General features: G+C 36.5%; 1 protein-coding gene across 2 annotated transcripts in view; it reads right to left on the bottom strand.

Moving 5' to 3' along the window:
- LOC128159976 (dynein axonemal heavy chain 12-like) overlaps window positions 1-13723 on the bottom strand; it is a 38165-nt gene that overhangs the window by 8279 nt on the left and 16163 nt on the right. The window contains exons 29-48 of one of the 2 annotated variants that reach the window (XM_052823212.1): window positions 13550-13695; window positions 13008-13313; window positions 12652-12844; window positions 12170-12375; window positions 11766-11840; window positions 11373-11463; window positions 9381-9559; window positions 8959-9151; window positions 8589-8750; window positions 8162-8356; window positions 7533-7829; window positions 6906-7163; window positions 6339-6560; window positions 5577-6107; window positions 5227-5372; window positions 2895-3109; window positions 2359-2551; window positions 1800-1992; window positions 1204-1376; window positions 408-548 (exon numbers count right to left, since the gene is read on the bottom strand). In XM_052823212.1, the coding sequence (XP_052679172.1) occupies window positions 408-548; window positions 1204-1376; window positions 1800-1992; window positions 2359-2551; window positions 2895-3109; window positions 5227-5372; window positions 5577-6107; window positions 6339-6560; window positions 6906-7163; window positions 7533-7829; window positions 8162-8356; window positions 8589-8750; window positions 8959-9151; window positions 9381-9559; window positions 11373-11463; window positions 11766-11840; window positions 12170-12375; window positions 12652-12844; window positions 13008-13313; window positions 13550-13695 (4115 nt within the window). The remainder of the gene's footprint in view (window positions 1-407; window positions 549-1203; window positions 1377-1799; window positions 1993-2358; window positions 2552-2894; window positions 3110-5226; window positions 5373-5576; window positions 6108-6338; window positions 6561-6905; window positions 7164-7532; window positions 7830-8161; window positions 8357-8588; window positions 8751-8958; window positions 9152-9380; window positions 9560-11372; window positions 11464-11765; window positions 11841-12169; window positions 12376-12651; window positions 12845-13007; window positions 13314-13549; window positions 13696-13723) is intronic. The other variant, XM_052823213.1, reaches the window with a different exon arrangement.

Genomic DNA, 13723 nt, shown 5'->3' with positions numbered 1-13723 from the left:
CTTTGATCTTGACATCAATTTCCTGGAAATAAAGGTGGCAGAAGTATAGAAGCTACATTTATGCTACATTTGTGAAATTTACAAAGACAATTTTCTTGTGCATTTAATTGAAGCATGCTGTAGTGAAGATTTCGACATACAATCACTAAAGTTAAAAAAATTTGAGAATTGAGATGAAACGTTTTGTAAAAAGAATTGAGAGTTATCCCCCTTGCCTTGAATTTGAAATCTTCACTATTTCTGTTTAAATGCACAAGTTTACAAGATACAAGTAGACGTACGAGTACGAGCAGATTTTGCATGCAATATAGTCTCCCTCCTACCACAGAGGAATTTTTTGCTAGACCTAATGAGATATATACTATGTACAGACTATGTGACTGTGCCTTTTGTATACAGTTACTCACAGGAGCAAGTTTGCACACAGAATAAAGGTAAAGACGCCACGGTGTTTGGCGAATATCGAGCGCGACACATTGTCGTACAGCTGATACTGGAAGTGATCCTTGAGGTAGCGGAGACGTCGGTCCAGAATTTTGGACTTATTACTGTAACAAATGTGTACAAAATCAATTTCATAATCTTTTTTTTTAAGACTCCTTTTTTGGCCCCACCCTCCCTTGTACTATCAGTGGCCCATTATTAATTTATCAATTTTGTTTGATTAATTTTAATTTGGTTTTGTTGTTTTCAGTCTTACTAAATATTCAGTGTGTTTACATGGAATTTTTTAGCCATTTTTTTGTTTCTCAGTTCCCAGTTGATTACATACTGACATGAAAAACCTGAGCAACTCCAATTTTATTCTCTCAGCAAGGCAAATCAGTATGAAGATGCAATGCTTAAAATGATTATGAAAATTGTATGATTATTAACATCAAAAGTGTAAAATTTTCTCACACATCCTTAATTAATATATCTGAATTAAAAAAAAACTGGTTAGGAGAGGTCTCCAAAACAATATGTTGATCTGTCTTTGTTAGGCTGCCAAAACAAATTGGATTAGCAAACACAACAACAATAATGGAGCGATTATAAGATACAATCTGGTACTTTGACAATAGAAAATTATCTTTCTTCAAAACATATTCATCAATGATCTTAGAAACATGAATCCTAATAATAATAAAAAAAATATTCAAATATTCCTTAAATTTTGTTAAAGGGGTTTCCCCATGTGTAAAAATAGATTAAGGAACTTACCTGTCGTGAATAGACATGATGTAGAGGTTGACGAACCAGGTCAGGGAGTACTGGTACATGGGGTCAATGTTGGGGAGGTCAGCAATGGAGAAGAACAGAATGGAGGAGTGCTTGGCGATGGGACGGTAGCCCATACGACTCTGTTCAATCTTCTGCTCGGTCTCCTCAGCAATCTGTGGGAAGCAAGCAAAGATTTAGTCATATGTACAGTAAAAAAATTGTCTACACCAACATTGCTTTTGCTTTTGGAAAGGAAGATTCGGTTTTAAAAAAGAATGTCAAAGTTTTTGGATAAACAAAATCAGTAATATTGAAGTCGTAGATTTCGAGACCATTCTCTGGTGTCTGATTGGTTTTACCATGCATTGCTTTTAATACTGTTTTGTGTTATAAATTAAAAGTGATAACTGTAATTCATTTCCAAATTTATAAATGTTCAGGAAACTCTAATTACCTCATTTCATCTTAGAGTCAATTATTCTTTAATTTTTTTTAAAATGATTCAATGAAATATCATGGAAAATGAATTTTTCAAATTTTGATTTACAATATTCTTGAGATTAAAAATAATTGGTTCTTTGTTTGATTTTCCCTACCTTTTGTTTCTTGGAAATTTCATCAGAGAGGATTTTGGAGGAATCGAGGACCTTGATGGCTGACTCATCCTCGAGGATGTTGCCCTCAGAGGCAGAGAGAGTGTGGAGGATCTTGTCCTCAATCTCCTTGAGGGCCTTTTTGTTGGCAGCACTCTGCACGATCAGAGCCTGTCTCTCCTCTTCCAGCTCTGGCCTGTAATGTGGAACAAACATAATAATTAGAGATCACAAAGTCATTAACATTTAGATAATTTTGAGAGGTCTCTTATAGATGTAAAAAAAAACCCACAGTATAGAAAAAGGCCCTTGGGTCATAAAACTTAAATGGGCAGCCTTTTGAATTTATTCTCTTAATACAAAGACAATATACTTAGAAGAAATGAAGCTGAAATCAAAAGTGAGCTCATCTTTTTTATTGCACGGGGCAAAAAGGTTATCATAGATTAAACACTTATTTTAAAAGTTAATACACTGCTATTCAACCAAGTCTAACGAATGATGATTTATTTTCTGTCAGTTTAGGATCCTGACATTCTTTTGACTAGCTCAGTGCCCTGACCTTTCTTTGGCCACCACTATTCCCAGCAGCTGATCCTCCAGACCCTCGGGGGTGATCATGAAGTTGAGAAGGGAGACCTTGACAGCAATTTCGGGGAGGTAATGGGGGTTCCTCAGCTTGGTGGTGATGTAGAAGCGGAAGTCCTTGCTATACTCTATCACGTTCTCACCAATCTTGATCATGTCCACTCCAGCTGTAAACATGGAAGAAGTGATTGAGCATATAATAAACTATTGGACTGTTTTATGATTGTCATATTTACCCACATTTTTATACTGTATACAGGGTTATTTTCGCCCTTTTACAATTAAAAACGGTTTCGCCCCGTCTTGAATTCGCCCAGATGCAGTTGTGCTGACAAAGATATTATTTGCAATACAGAATTAGCCCTGTCTTAAATTTGCCCTCTGACAACGAGGGCAAAAGGGGCAAACATAAAACGGGGGCGAATATTTCCCTGTATACAGTATATACATGAACATTTGTTTTAACCTTCAACTGATAATTATGTGGTGTCATTTCTAACAAATACCTACCCTGTTTGTAAGTCTGCTTCAGAAGCAGGGGCTCCAGAGAGGGGTCCAGCTCCTCTGCCACGTTCTCCAGCAGTAGAGGGTTCCCAAAGGTGATGCAGTTCTCCAGGGTCCTCATGTAGTCAGAATCTGTCAGCTTGATCACCGACAGTTTGAACTCTTTCTCCATGTTCTTGACCCACTTATTGGCCTGACCCTGAGGGTCAATCATCAGGGGCCTGGGAATAGAATAAGACAGCAACTTAAACATAAGATTCTTTTATTTATATGTTTTTAGGTTTCTTTGAAAGTTGATATGCCATAAAAATTGCCAATTAATGAATATGCACAACTGAACCATTTTTAAACAAGAGGCCCATGGGCCACATCGCTCACCTGAGGAACAATAGGTATGATAAAATCAGCTTAATGGAGTCATAATACAAACTATCTGGACAATGTACAATAATACATGTTGATTCTGTATAAATAAAATCCATTTTCCCCTGGATATTCTTATGTTTATAATCATTAGTCCCTTTTCTAACAGGACGATTTTATAGTCATATCATATGTTGAGTATTGCAGTTCTCAAAAAGATCCTTAACAATTGTTTATATATGGGATATAAACGTACATAAACTCTGAACCTTCTTGTGAGGCCAAAGAATTGTCCTGGGGCCAAAGTCTTAACAATTATAAAGAATCATCTGGCTGATTAGTTTCTGAGAAGAAGATTTTTAAAGATTTACCATATATATTCCTTTGTTAAACTTTGACCCCCCATTGTGGCCCCATCCTACCCCTGGGGATCATGATTTTCACAACTATGAATTTATACTAACTGAGGATGCTTCCACACAAGTTTCAGCTTTCCTGGCTGATTAGTTTCTGAAAGGAAGATTTTAAAAGATTTACCATATATATTCCTATGTTAAAATTCGACACCCCATTGTGGCCCCACCCTACCCCCGGGGGTCATGATTTTTCACAACTTTGTATGTACACTACCTGAGGATGCTTTCACACAAGTTTCAGCTTTCCTTGCTGATTAGTTTCTGAGAAGAAGATTTTTAAAGATTTACTCTATATATTCCTATGTTAAACTTCGACCCCCCATTGTGGCCCCACCCTACCCCCAGGGGGTCATGATTTTCACAAATTAGAATTTACACTACCTGAGGATGCTTCCACACAAGTTTCAGCTTTCCTGGTCTTATGGTTCATGAGAAGAAGATTTTTAAAGATTTACTCTGTATATTCCTATGTAAAACTTCGACCCCCCATTGTGGCCCCATCCTACCCCCGGGGGTCATGATTTTCACAACTTTGAATCTACACTACCTAAGGATGCTTCCATACAAGTTTCAGCTTTACTGGTCTTATGGTTCATGAGAAGAAGATTTTTAAAGATTTACTCTATATATTCCTATGTTAAATTTCGACCCTCCATTGTGGCCCCACCCTACCCTCGGGGGTCATGATTTTTCAAATTAGAATCTACACTACCTGAGGATGCTTCCACACAAGTTTCAGCTTTCCTGGTCTTATGGTTCATGAGAAGAAGATTTTCAAAGATTTACTCTGTATATTCCTATGTAAAACTTCGACCCCCCATTGTGGCCCCACCCTACCCCCGGGGGTCATGATTTTCACAAATTAGAATTTACACTACCTGATGATGCTTCCACACAAGTTTCAGCTTTCCTGGTCTTATGGTTCATGAGAAGAAGATTTTTAAAGATTTACTCTATATATTCCTATGTTAAATTTCGACCCCCCATTGTGGCCCCACCCTACCCTCGGGGGTCATGATTTTCACAAATTAGAATCTACTCTACCTGAGGATGCTTCCACACAAGTTTCAGCTTTCCTGGTCTTATGGTTCATGAGAAGAAGATTTTCAAAGATTTACTCTGTATATTCCTATATAAAACTTCGACCCCCCATTGTGGCCCCACCCTACCCCTGGGGGTCATGATTTTCACAAATTAGAATTTACACTACCTGATGATGCTTCCACACAAGTTTCAGCTTTCCTGGTCTTATGGTTCATGAGAAGAAGATTTTTGAAAATTTCTCGAAAATTTTCATAAATTCCTAATTATCTCCCTTTGCAAAAGGGCGTGATCCTTAATTTTCACAAATCTAAATCCCCTTAGGCTAAGGATGCTTTGTGCCAAGTTTGGTTGAAATTGGTCCAGTGGTTCTTGAGAAGATGTTGAAAATGTGAAAAGTTTACAGACAGACGGACAGACGGACGGACAGACAGACAGACGGACGACAGACAAAATGTGATCAGAATAGCTCACTTGAGCTTTCAGCTCGGTGAGCTAAAAACTTCTTAATTGCTCACCATCTTCTAGAATTTGCTACAATGACACCATTGTCAATGGAGAAGCTATCCCTTGGCAAACCAAAAATGTTCCATGCCTGGATTTTGATTGGCTCTCCTAAAGTTTTACTTAGAGAGAACTCTTGTGAGCAAGGAATTGTTCTTTCCTACAATAAAAACATACATGCATTATTTTTTAAAGATTTTAAACATTTAACCTAATAAACATATTCTATTCATTTGTAGAGTGACATTTATTAGATCTTGTCTTTATATATTTCATTTTATTACCTAAACTTGTGCCTAGATATATACTTTAACTGAATGATAAAGTAAAGAAAACGTCAACATCAAGGATACTGCTAACTTACTGTGCACACTTTGACCCAGTCCGTGGTACACTGTTCTCTAAAGGCCATGGTAAAAGGTCCTAGGTATGCAATGACTCCGGCGGAAATCAACACATCACCCACCAAGTTATCGTAAGTGTTCTGCAAATTTTCTGCCGCAGCCGTCCACCTGGCCTTCTCTCCGCCCAGTCCGCCAATCAGCTTTTCCGCTCGCTCCAGTTTCTTTCCGCACAGATCCACCTGGAACTCCAGCTGCTCTTTTTTGTCCGTCATCTCCTTGAAAGTCGCCTGGAGATCGGCCAGACGTTTCTCTACCGCCGCAAGCTCGGCTCGTTTCTTGTTTAGTTTGTCCATTGTAGTGTTGAGTTCGGCCTCTGCCTCTGCCAGCTTTATCTTCTTTGGGGCAACCACTTTGGCCACCCTGTCATAGATCTCCATCGCCATGATCCACTTACATAGACCTTCAGCTGCAGAAGAGGCGTTGGCCACCTTGGCTGGGTCAAACTCAGGGTTGGAAATGTACTCCTTTCTGATTTTTTGCATGACATGAACCTATCAAAGATGAAATTTTGGTATGTAATACTTATGCTTATTGTTGATATCTGACATTTATTACAAATATTTTATAACGTGAATCCATTAAAACTAGCTCTATTTTATTGTGTACGTCTAGCATTATTTTTGTCTTGATCTGCTATACTAGAAGAGGGTATATAAAGGCTATGTCAATTTCCCAATCCCTTTATCAGAATCAATAAAAATATGTATAAATATAATACTTACAGGAATGTTATCTTTGTCGTACTCTTTGAGCATGCTCAGGAAGCTCATGTCTCCGAGCAGTTTCTTGGAGGGTCCCCAGTAGTCCAGAATCTTCTGTCCAGGTTTATCTGGATCATTTACTTTATCGGGTTTAATGTCCTTCATTACACACACAGCAGCCATCACAAGTTTAACTCCAGATGGAGGACTCTTCATAGATTTCACAATGGTGATATCAGCAGGCTGTCAAACAGATATAAATTATTATTCCAAGATTCATAAAATATTTTACCAATAAATCCATAGAAATTAAGAAAGGAATTTTGAAAGAAAGAGAAAAATATCATTTATGATAATGTCAAGGTAATTTTAAAAAAAATGGTTTTATACCAGCGATATCATAAGAAGTAAATGGAATCTTTACACCAATAGTTTGCCAGAGCTTTCAATAAGAGGAGGGAAAAGGCAATTTTTGGTTGAATTATTGAAAGTCCTGTTTTTTTCTCTATATTATATACAAATATTGCTTGAAGCACCATGAATTGTTTATAACTATAAATAACAGATGTTGGTAGGTTGTTTACTGACCTTTAGGGTGTCCAGGGCAGCCAGAGCAGCCTCTAGGGCGGGGATGGCTTCGGCCAACTCAGCCTCACACTCGTCTTTCAGGGCCTGGGCCTCTGCCGCCTGCTCATTGGCCACTGCTTCATCAGCACGCACCACCTTACTGGTGGCCTCCACCTCCACCGACTCTTTCTCAATGACCACCATCATCTTGGCGTTCTCTTCCTGTGAAACCACCAGCTGGGGTTGTAGTTCTTCCAGTTCTTTCTGCATAGTTGCTACCTGGAAATTTCAGATAGAGGAAATTCATATCATGTTCAGAATAGGCCTCACCATTGCCAATAGTTTTGCAATGATTTAACTAGTAAGTTCTCAACTCATATTCATAATAGAAAAGTCAGTGCATAAATGGAGGGTAAATCTCAGATCTGAAGGTGAGAATTGAGATGAGGAAAGTCTGTGACTTAGGGATATAAAAAATTTTACTACCAGTAAATGAAGGTTAATTGTATAGCTTCAGAAAGCATAACCTTTCATTCCAGAAGTTAAGAAATCACAATGCAAAAGCTATTTTTAACTCCTAAGTCAATCAAGTGTAGCTTTAGATGAATTGAAATATATGTTGTACAAATTCATTAACATATTTATTACCTGTGAAGCAGCAAAAGCCAGTTTCTCTAACCCCACTACGTATCTCCTCTTGGCCTTCATCGTCTCCTCCTGTTTGGAGGACAGCAGGTTCTTGAAGGAGTTGATCAACTCCAGGTACGAGGTGGGCGTGACATAGTTATGGCGGCCCAGCTCCGACAGGTACCGCTCTGATAACCGAATGGTGCTCTGGTGGAAGTATTTGACAATGTGGGTGGTCTCTTTCCTCTCGTTGTCTCCAAGCTCAACCTGCTCCAAGAACTTGTTGGCCACTCTCTCCAAAGCATCATCTGGCCAGGTCTAGCAGGAAGTAACAAGTCTCTTGTCATCATTTGAGCATGATTACAGTGATTTCATATATATTCGTTGGTATCAAATTTTGTGGATTTAGTAGAAATTACAGTTTTAAGGGTATGGAAATTTAAAAAAATAGATTGATTGAACTTTTCTGTTTTTGGTTGTTCAAATCAACCATGAATTCCATGTGTTTAACAAATAATGATTTATCGACAGAATATCTGATTGTGAAAATGACTCTAACCCTAAGATACTTCAAAATGTTATGACTGATTATTAATTCAATTTTTACTCTGATAAAACAATTCAATTTTCAATGATAAATAGCTACTTACCTGGAACCAGTCGATAGTACAACAATTGATCAGGGCTGGGAACTGCCTCAGCCTGTTCCTGAAGGCATCTCCAATAGGACTGAAGGCAATGATGATGTGGAGGTTCTCACGGCAACGGTTCACAAAGAAGGCAAACAGGGCCAGGGGACTGAAGTCGGCCATCTTGTCTCCTGCCTGGGCCAGTGGTCTAACAGCCTGTCATACAGTAAAATGAAAAATTATTACCGAATCAATTAAAAAGCACTTGCATGTATATTCTCCAAATAAAACTTTTAAAAAAAATTCTTATTTAACTTTAAAAACAAATAGATATTTTTTCAACACAATAATGCTTATATCTATATGTAAGAAAACATACATTAGTATTCCAATACAAAATTCTAGTTGCAAATAAAAGTATCTATTTTCAAATTTGTTGGCATCCTACCTCCATAATTTCAGCTTTTTCATCTGCAGCAAACAGATTGGGGACCTCTCCAGTATTCAGTAAGTTATCAATGTCTTCTAAGAATGACTCCTCCTTGATCTGAGTGTCTGTGATCAAAAACACAGTTGTCTTCCCTTGAGCTCCACAGCTGGTCAATACAGACTGAAAAGATATCAAGATATCAATGCACTGACATTGTTGGAATTTCAAAGATACATTTTCGATAAGAAGATAGAAGTCTTGCAAATGTTATAATGCTCTATGGCAATTAATTCTTTTTTATTCAACCAAAAAGATGCATGCATGTTGGTATAAAACTAAGCTTCTTTGAATTTTTGTGGCCATAGATCCAGATAATTAAGTAACCTACTTTAATGTCTTCTCGCCATTCTGTCTTGCCATAGTTTTTGGAGATTTCCGGCTGGAACAGGTTATAACCGGCCATGGCGGTGGCCAGACGAGTCAGTGACTGACGCCCACTGCCTCCCACTCCCACCAACAGAGCATTGCCTCCTGGGATACGTAAAACTCGGCAAATACGGGACAAATGTTCAAGTACATATCTACAATCATATACAAGGATTACATATATTATTATGAAAAGTGATATTCATTAACTACTGAAAATGAGCTCCCTTCCCTAAGTACGACATTAAAGAACTGGTATTTTGTATTGTAGACTGCCATGTTTAAACCTTTTAACACTTCACACAAGATTCTACAGCTAATGCCAATACAATTATGACATACAGTATTCTGTCCAAAAAAATTAACAATTGTAATCCCACCTACCTGAATATAACGAGGTTCATCCTATTTTTATGAGTGTTGTTATACTCCTCCAGACCCTGTTCTACAATTTTGTACATCTCCTCTAGAGACTGGACTTCACTGTACACTCGCTCCTCGGGCTCAGCATCAGGATTCATGTAATCCCCAAACATCAAAGATCTTAGATCCTCCTCACGAACCTAGAAAAAACAGGCATAATTATTGAAAAAAACTTGTTACTTTGTACACATTGTAATTATTGAAAAACCAAGAAAAGTCTTAACTACTATACATACATCTGTAAATTACATCAGAAACTTTATTTCAAACTGAGTGATTGTCCTGTTCAATTTGCAATGAAATCAAACATGACTAAACATGTAGCAATATTTGACATATTGCAACAGTACCTAAGAAACAATGCATCATTTCTATTGGACTCAAATCTAAACAAACATTCAGTGACACCTTCAAAGCCCCCGTGACGTACAGCAACCTCTATATCTATCATCATCACATGACTGTGGTTTTGATGGAATCCATTACAATTATTCCTAATGCTAATACACCTAATTTCATAAATTAATCAAGCCCTTTTCATCTGTGAAAGCTTTTGAACAATTTCACACTCACAACATATCTATGTACTAGTATAAATGTGTCTGAATATTTTTCTTCCCACACTGCAGCACTGTAAACCAACTTTTATTCTTGTGCCAAGAAATTTCTGAATCTGAAAATTTGCCAGTATGTCCTAGCAAATATGTGTCCCTTCAAACCAGTTTTTAAAGTATCTCATATGAATTTATCTACATATGCATCTTAATAAAAAAAAATAAGTTTTCACAAACAACAAGTTTAACACTGAACATCATAACATAAAGTTGCTGACATGTTAATAAAAGTTGGTCTACAGATAACTGCAATTTTTCCCCCTAATAATCTAACCTAGAAAAAGCATCTATTTAATTTCTAACACATACGTAATTGTAAAATCCTAGCTTTATAATGAATAGAACTTAAAAAGGCCATTCCAGAAATTATTCGAAAAAAATATACTGTATACAGTGATATTTTCGCCCTTCTACACTTGCAAACGGTTTTGCTCCGTCTTAAATTCTCCCAGACTCCCTTGTGTACTAAAGAAATAACTTCGAATATTGGAATTCACCTGCTGACGAGGGCGAAAGGGGCGAAAATAAAATGGGAGTGAATATTTCCCTGTATACAGTAGTAAAATTAATGATGAAAAACATTTAAAATATTGATGTCTTCACCATTATAATTTCAACATTTCATCATCCCCATGTTTTAATTCTGGAACAACCTTCACTGCACTTAAGTCTACCAATATGAACGTTTTTCTATTTGATTAATCTAACATTGACTATTTCTGTTTACACTTCTATCAAAGCAAAAACTCTAGTAGAGAGAGGAACAGCAGCAGTTGTCTTACCTTGGGCTATAAATAGCAATTAAAACAGAAGTCAAAGGTCAACTTCATTAAATTTATTAATTAGTTTTCCTGATTATTTATAATTATATCAGATTTGAATTAAAGAGACGATTGATTAATGTTCTTTTTAAAAAATAAAGATACCTCTAGACTAATATTTCATGTTATTTGTCAATAGTTTATAAAAACCTGATAGGAGTTACTCATTAAATTTTAAGGTAGTAAGAAATGTTCATTTTTTTTATAAAAGGAAAAGGCACTTTATTCTACAAGCAATATTCTGTCAAGCACTCACCTTCACACCCTATGTTGTAAAAATTTGTAAAAAATAAAAAGATGTTAAATATGTCCAAAAATTTGATCATGTATAAAACAAGTTAATTTATCATTCTTTCAATATAAAAAAAACCCACAAAAAACTATCATTAGCTAGTAAAGAACATGTTTTACTGAGCACTAAAGCTGTTATACCAAAAGAAAAAGAAACATGACAAGACAATTAATACACATGTGCTTTAGAATCATTTCCTTCATTAGAGACTAGCATCTTTCGTTACCTTGCCCTCTCCTGTTCCATCTCCGGCCAGATGCTCAAAGATGACATCAAAACTCTCTTTGAAATATTCCTTACACACGCTTCCAGTGCTCCTGCAATTTTCAAATTAATATGGTTTTTTTTTCTTGCTTTTCATCATTTATTCATAAATATTTCTTGATGAATATCAAAAATTTGTAAAATTAAAGAAAGTTTTTATCATTCTCAAATTTTCCATACAAATTTTATTCAAACTTTTGTGAATGTTGTTTACTAGAAAAGAGACTAGGTAGAATAAGTGTAACTTGTAATGTTTCAAATTATTACAAATACACTCTGTTTCAAATGTTGTATTGCATGTAGAAATCATAACAATATGTTGCCTTAATGACTCAAATTGATTGAGTGTACTCACTTAAACAGCCAGGCTCTGTCAGCGTCGTCAGTGAGACGATCATAGAATACTCGCATCACCTCGTGTACCCATAACCTGTGTAAAGATGAGGCAATAATTCAACATTGAGCTTTGTAATAAATATTGCTATGTCTCAACAAAAGAGTAAGGGCACATACAGGGGTTTTCTTATCTTATGCCCATAACTATGTTAAGAAGATAAAATGTAAGTTTTAAAATGAAAGATATTATTAACTTTTAATTAAAATTAAAACTTTATTTCAGTAACCAATAAACTCCTACCCCCCCCCCCCTTTTAAACAAAGTCAATAAGAAGTTATATGATCTATAAATTTATACATACATGAATCAAACAAATAAAAAGATGCATGTTACATTTAGATTTTGAATGAACTATATGATACCTAATCATTGTCCTTTTACTCTCTACTTCATTTTTCTTCACCAGGCAGATTCCGAGGATGACCCTGGAGAAATCTCTCAAGTTGAAGACATAGTGAGATTTAGCAGGGGTGGGTAACAGGTTGGCGATGGCCTGCTTGTACATGTCGTTAGTTGCGGCCACAATCTGGTTACCCAGGGCATAGTACTCTGTGGAAAACTCGCCTTGCTGAAAAACATCAATTAAATATACAATTAAAGTATATATTGTACATCTACAATTTTAGCCTATCAAAACTTCGATTTAAAAGCTGTAATACAGTTTTTATTTTAAGCATAAAGTTCAGGAAATTTAAAACTGTTACAATAATAAAGTGGGCATTACATATTACAACTTCAGTTGCTTTAATGACCTATTCGCTGTAACAATATTACAACATCTAGTGCATGTTTATTACTGGAGTATCTTTGAAATTGAATAGAAAAATAATCATTTCAAACTTACTCTTAAATAAGTGGTTAGAAGAATAGAGAAAATCTTAATCATGGTTTCTTCACTGAATGGATTCATTCCAATGATGTTATAGTGGCGTAGGAATCTAGCAGTGACATCATTTCTGCCCCCTCCTGGTGGCCCCATGGCGCAAAGGAATAAGACATCCTGCAGGGTTATCTTGGTGGTATCTTTAAGATCATACCTAACATAATGAAAACAAATTCATATTACCGGTAAGCATAATTATAAACTTTCAGAACTCACCTGTTCTAAACAGTTTGCAAAGAAAATGGTGCTTGTATATAGCTAGGCTATCACATTTCTGAGCTTTATATAACATTTATATTTCCTCTGATTTGACATACCAGTATCCGTGATCAATATACTGTCTGAGCAGTTCAATAGGAGGCTGGGCCCCATAGATCTCCTTCTGTGGCATGTTCAGATCATCAATGAAGATAATGGCCTTCTTGCCCATCTGTGGTCCAAACACTCCCTTCCTTCTCTTGTCAAGGCGGGACATGATGATGTTCTGAGTTTGATTGGCACTTGTCTGGGCGGAGAAATTGATGAAGGCGGGGAGGTAGCGGTCCTTCTCTAGCCCGTTCATCAGCTTGTCCTGGACATACACACTCTTTCCTGTACCGGTCGGTCCGACAAACAGGATGGGTCTGGAACAGAGGGGAGACATCTTAACGATCATGCTTCATTTTCTTTTTTAGTTAATCAAGATTTCAATTATAGTGTTATAACAACATTAAAAGATTTAACAAAAATTCATAGGATACAAATTTAAAATCTATTACGATTTGTGAAATTACATGTGTGCATTTATATATAATGTTTTCCTTATGATAAGAGACAGTTGATTGAAAAAAAAAATTATTTTCAAAGTAATGAAACAAACCTGTCATGTTCAATGCAGAGGGCCAGAAGATATGTGTATCGGGCGGTGTCCATGGTCGGAACCAGCATCTCTCGGATCTTTTTCTGCTTACTCTCCTGACCTTTAATGAGGTCATTCCAGTGGTGCCAAGTTCCTCTGGCCTTGAACTACATAAGAGGGTCAATTTTAAATAAA

Source organism: Crassostrea angulata, chromosome 8 (assembly GCF_025612915.1).
Source record: "Crassostrea angulata isolate pt1a10 chromosome 8, ASM2561291v2, whole genome shotgun sequence".
NCBI classification, from domain to species: domain Eukaryota; kingdom Metazoa; phylum Mollusca; class Bivalvia; order Ostreida; family Ostreidae; genus Magallana; species Magallana angulata.
The sequence above is the reverse complement of the archived record's forward strand: the minus strand, read 5'-3'. Positions and strand labels throughout refer to the sequence as shown.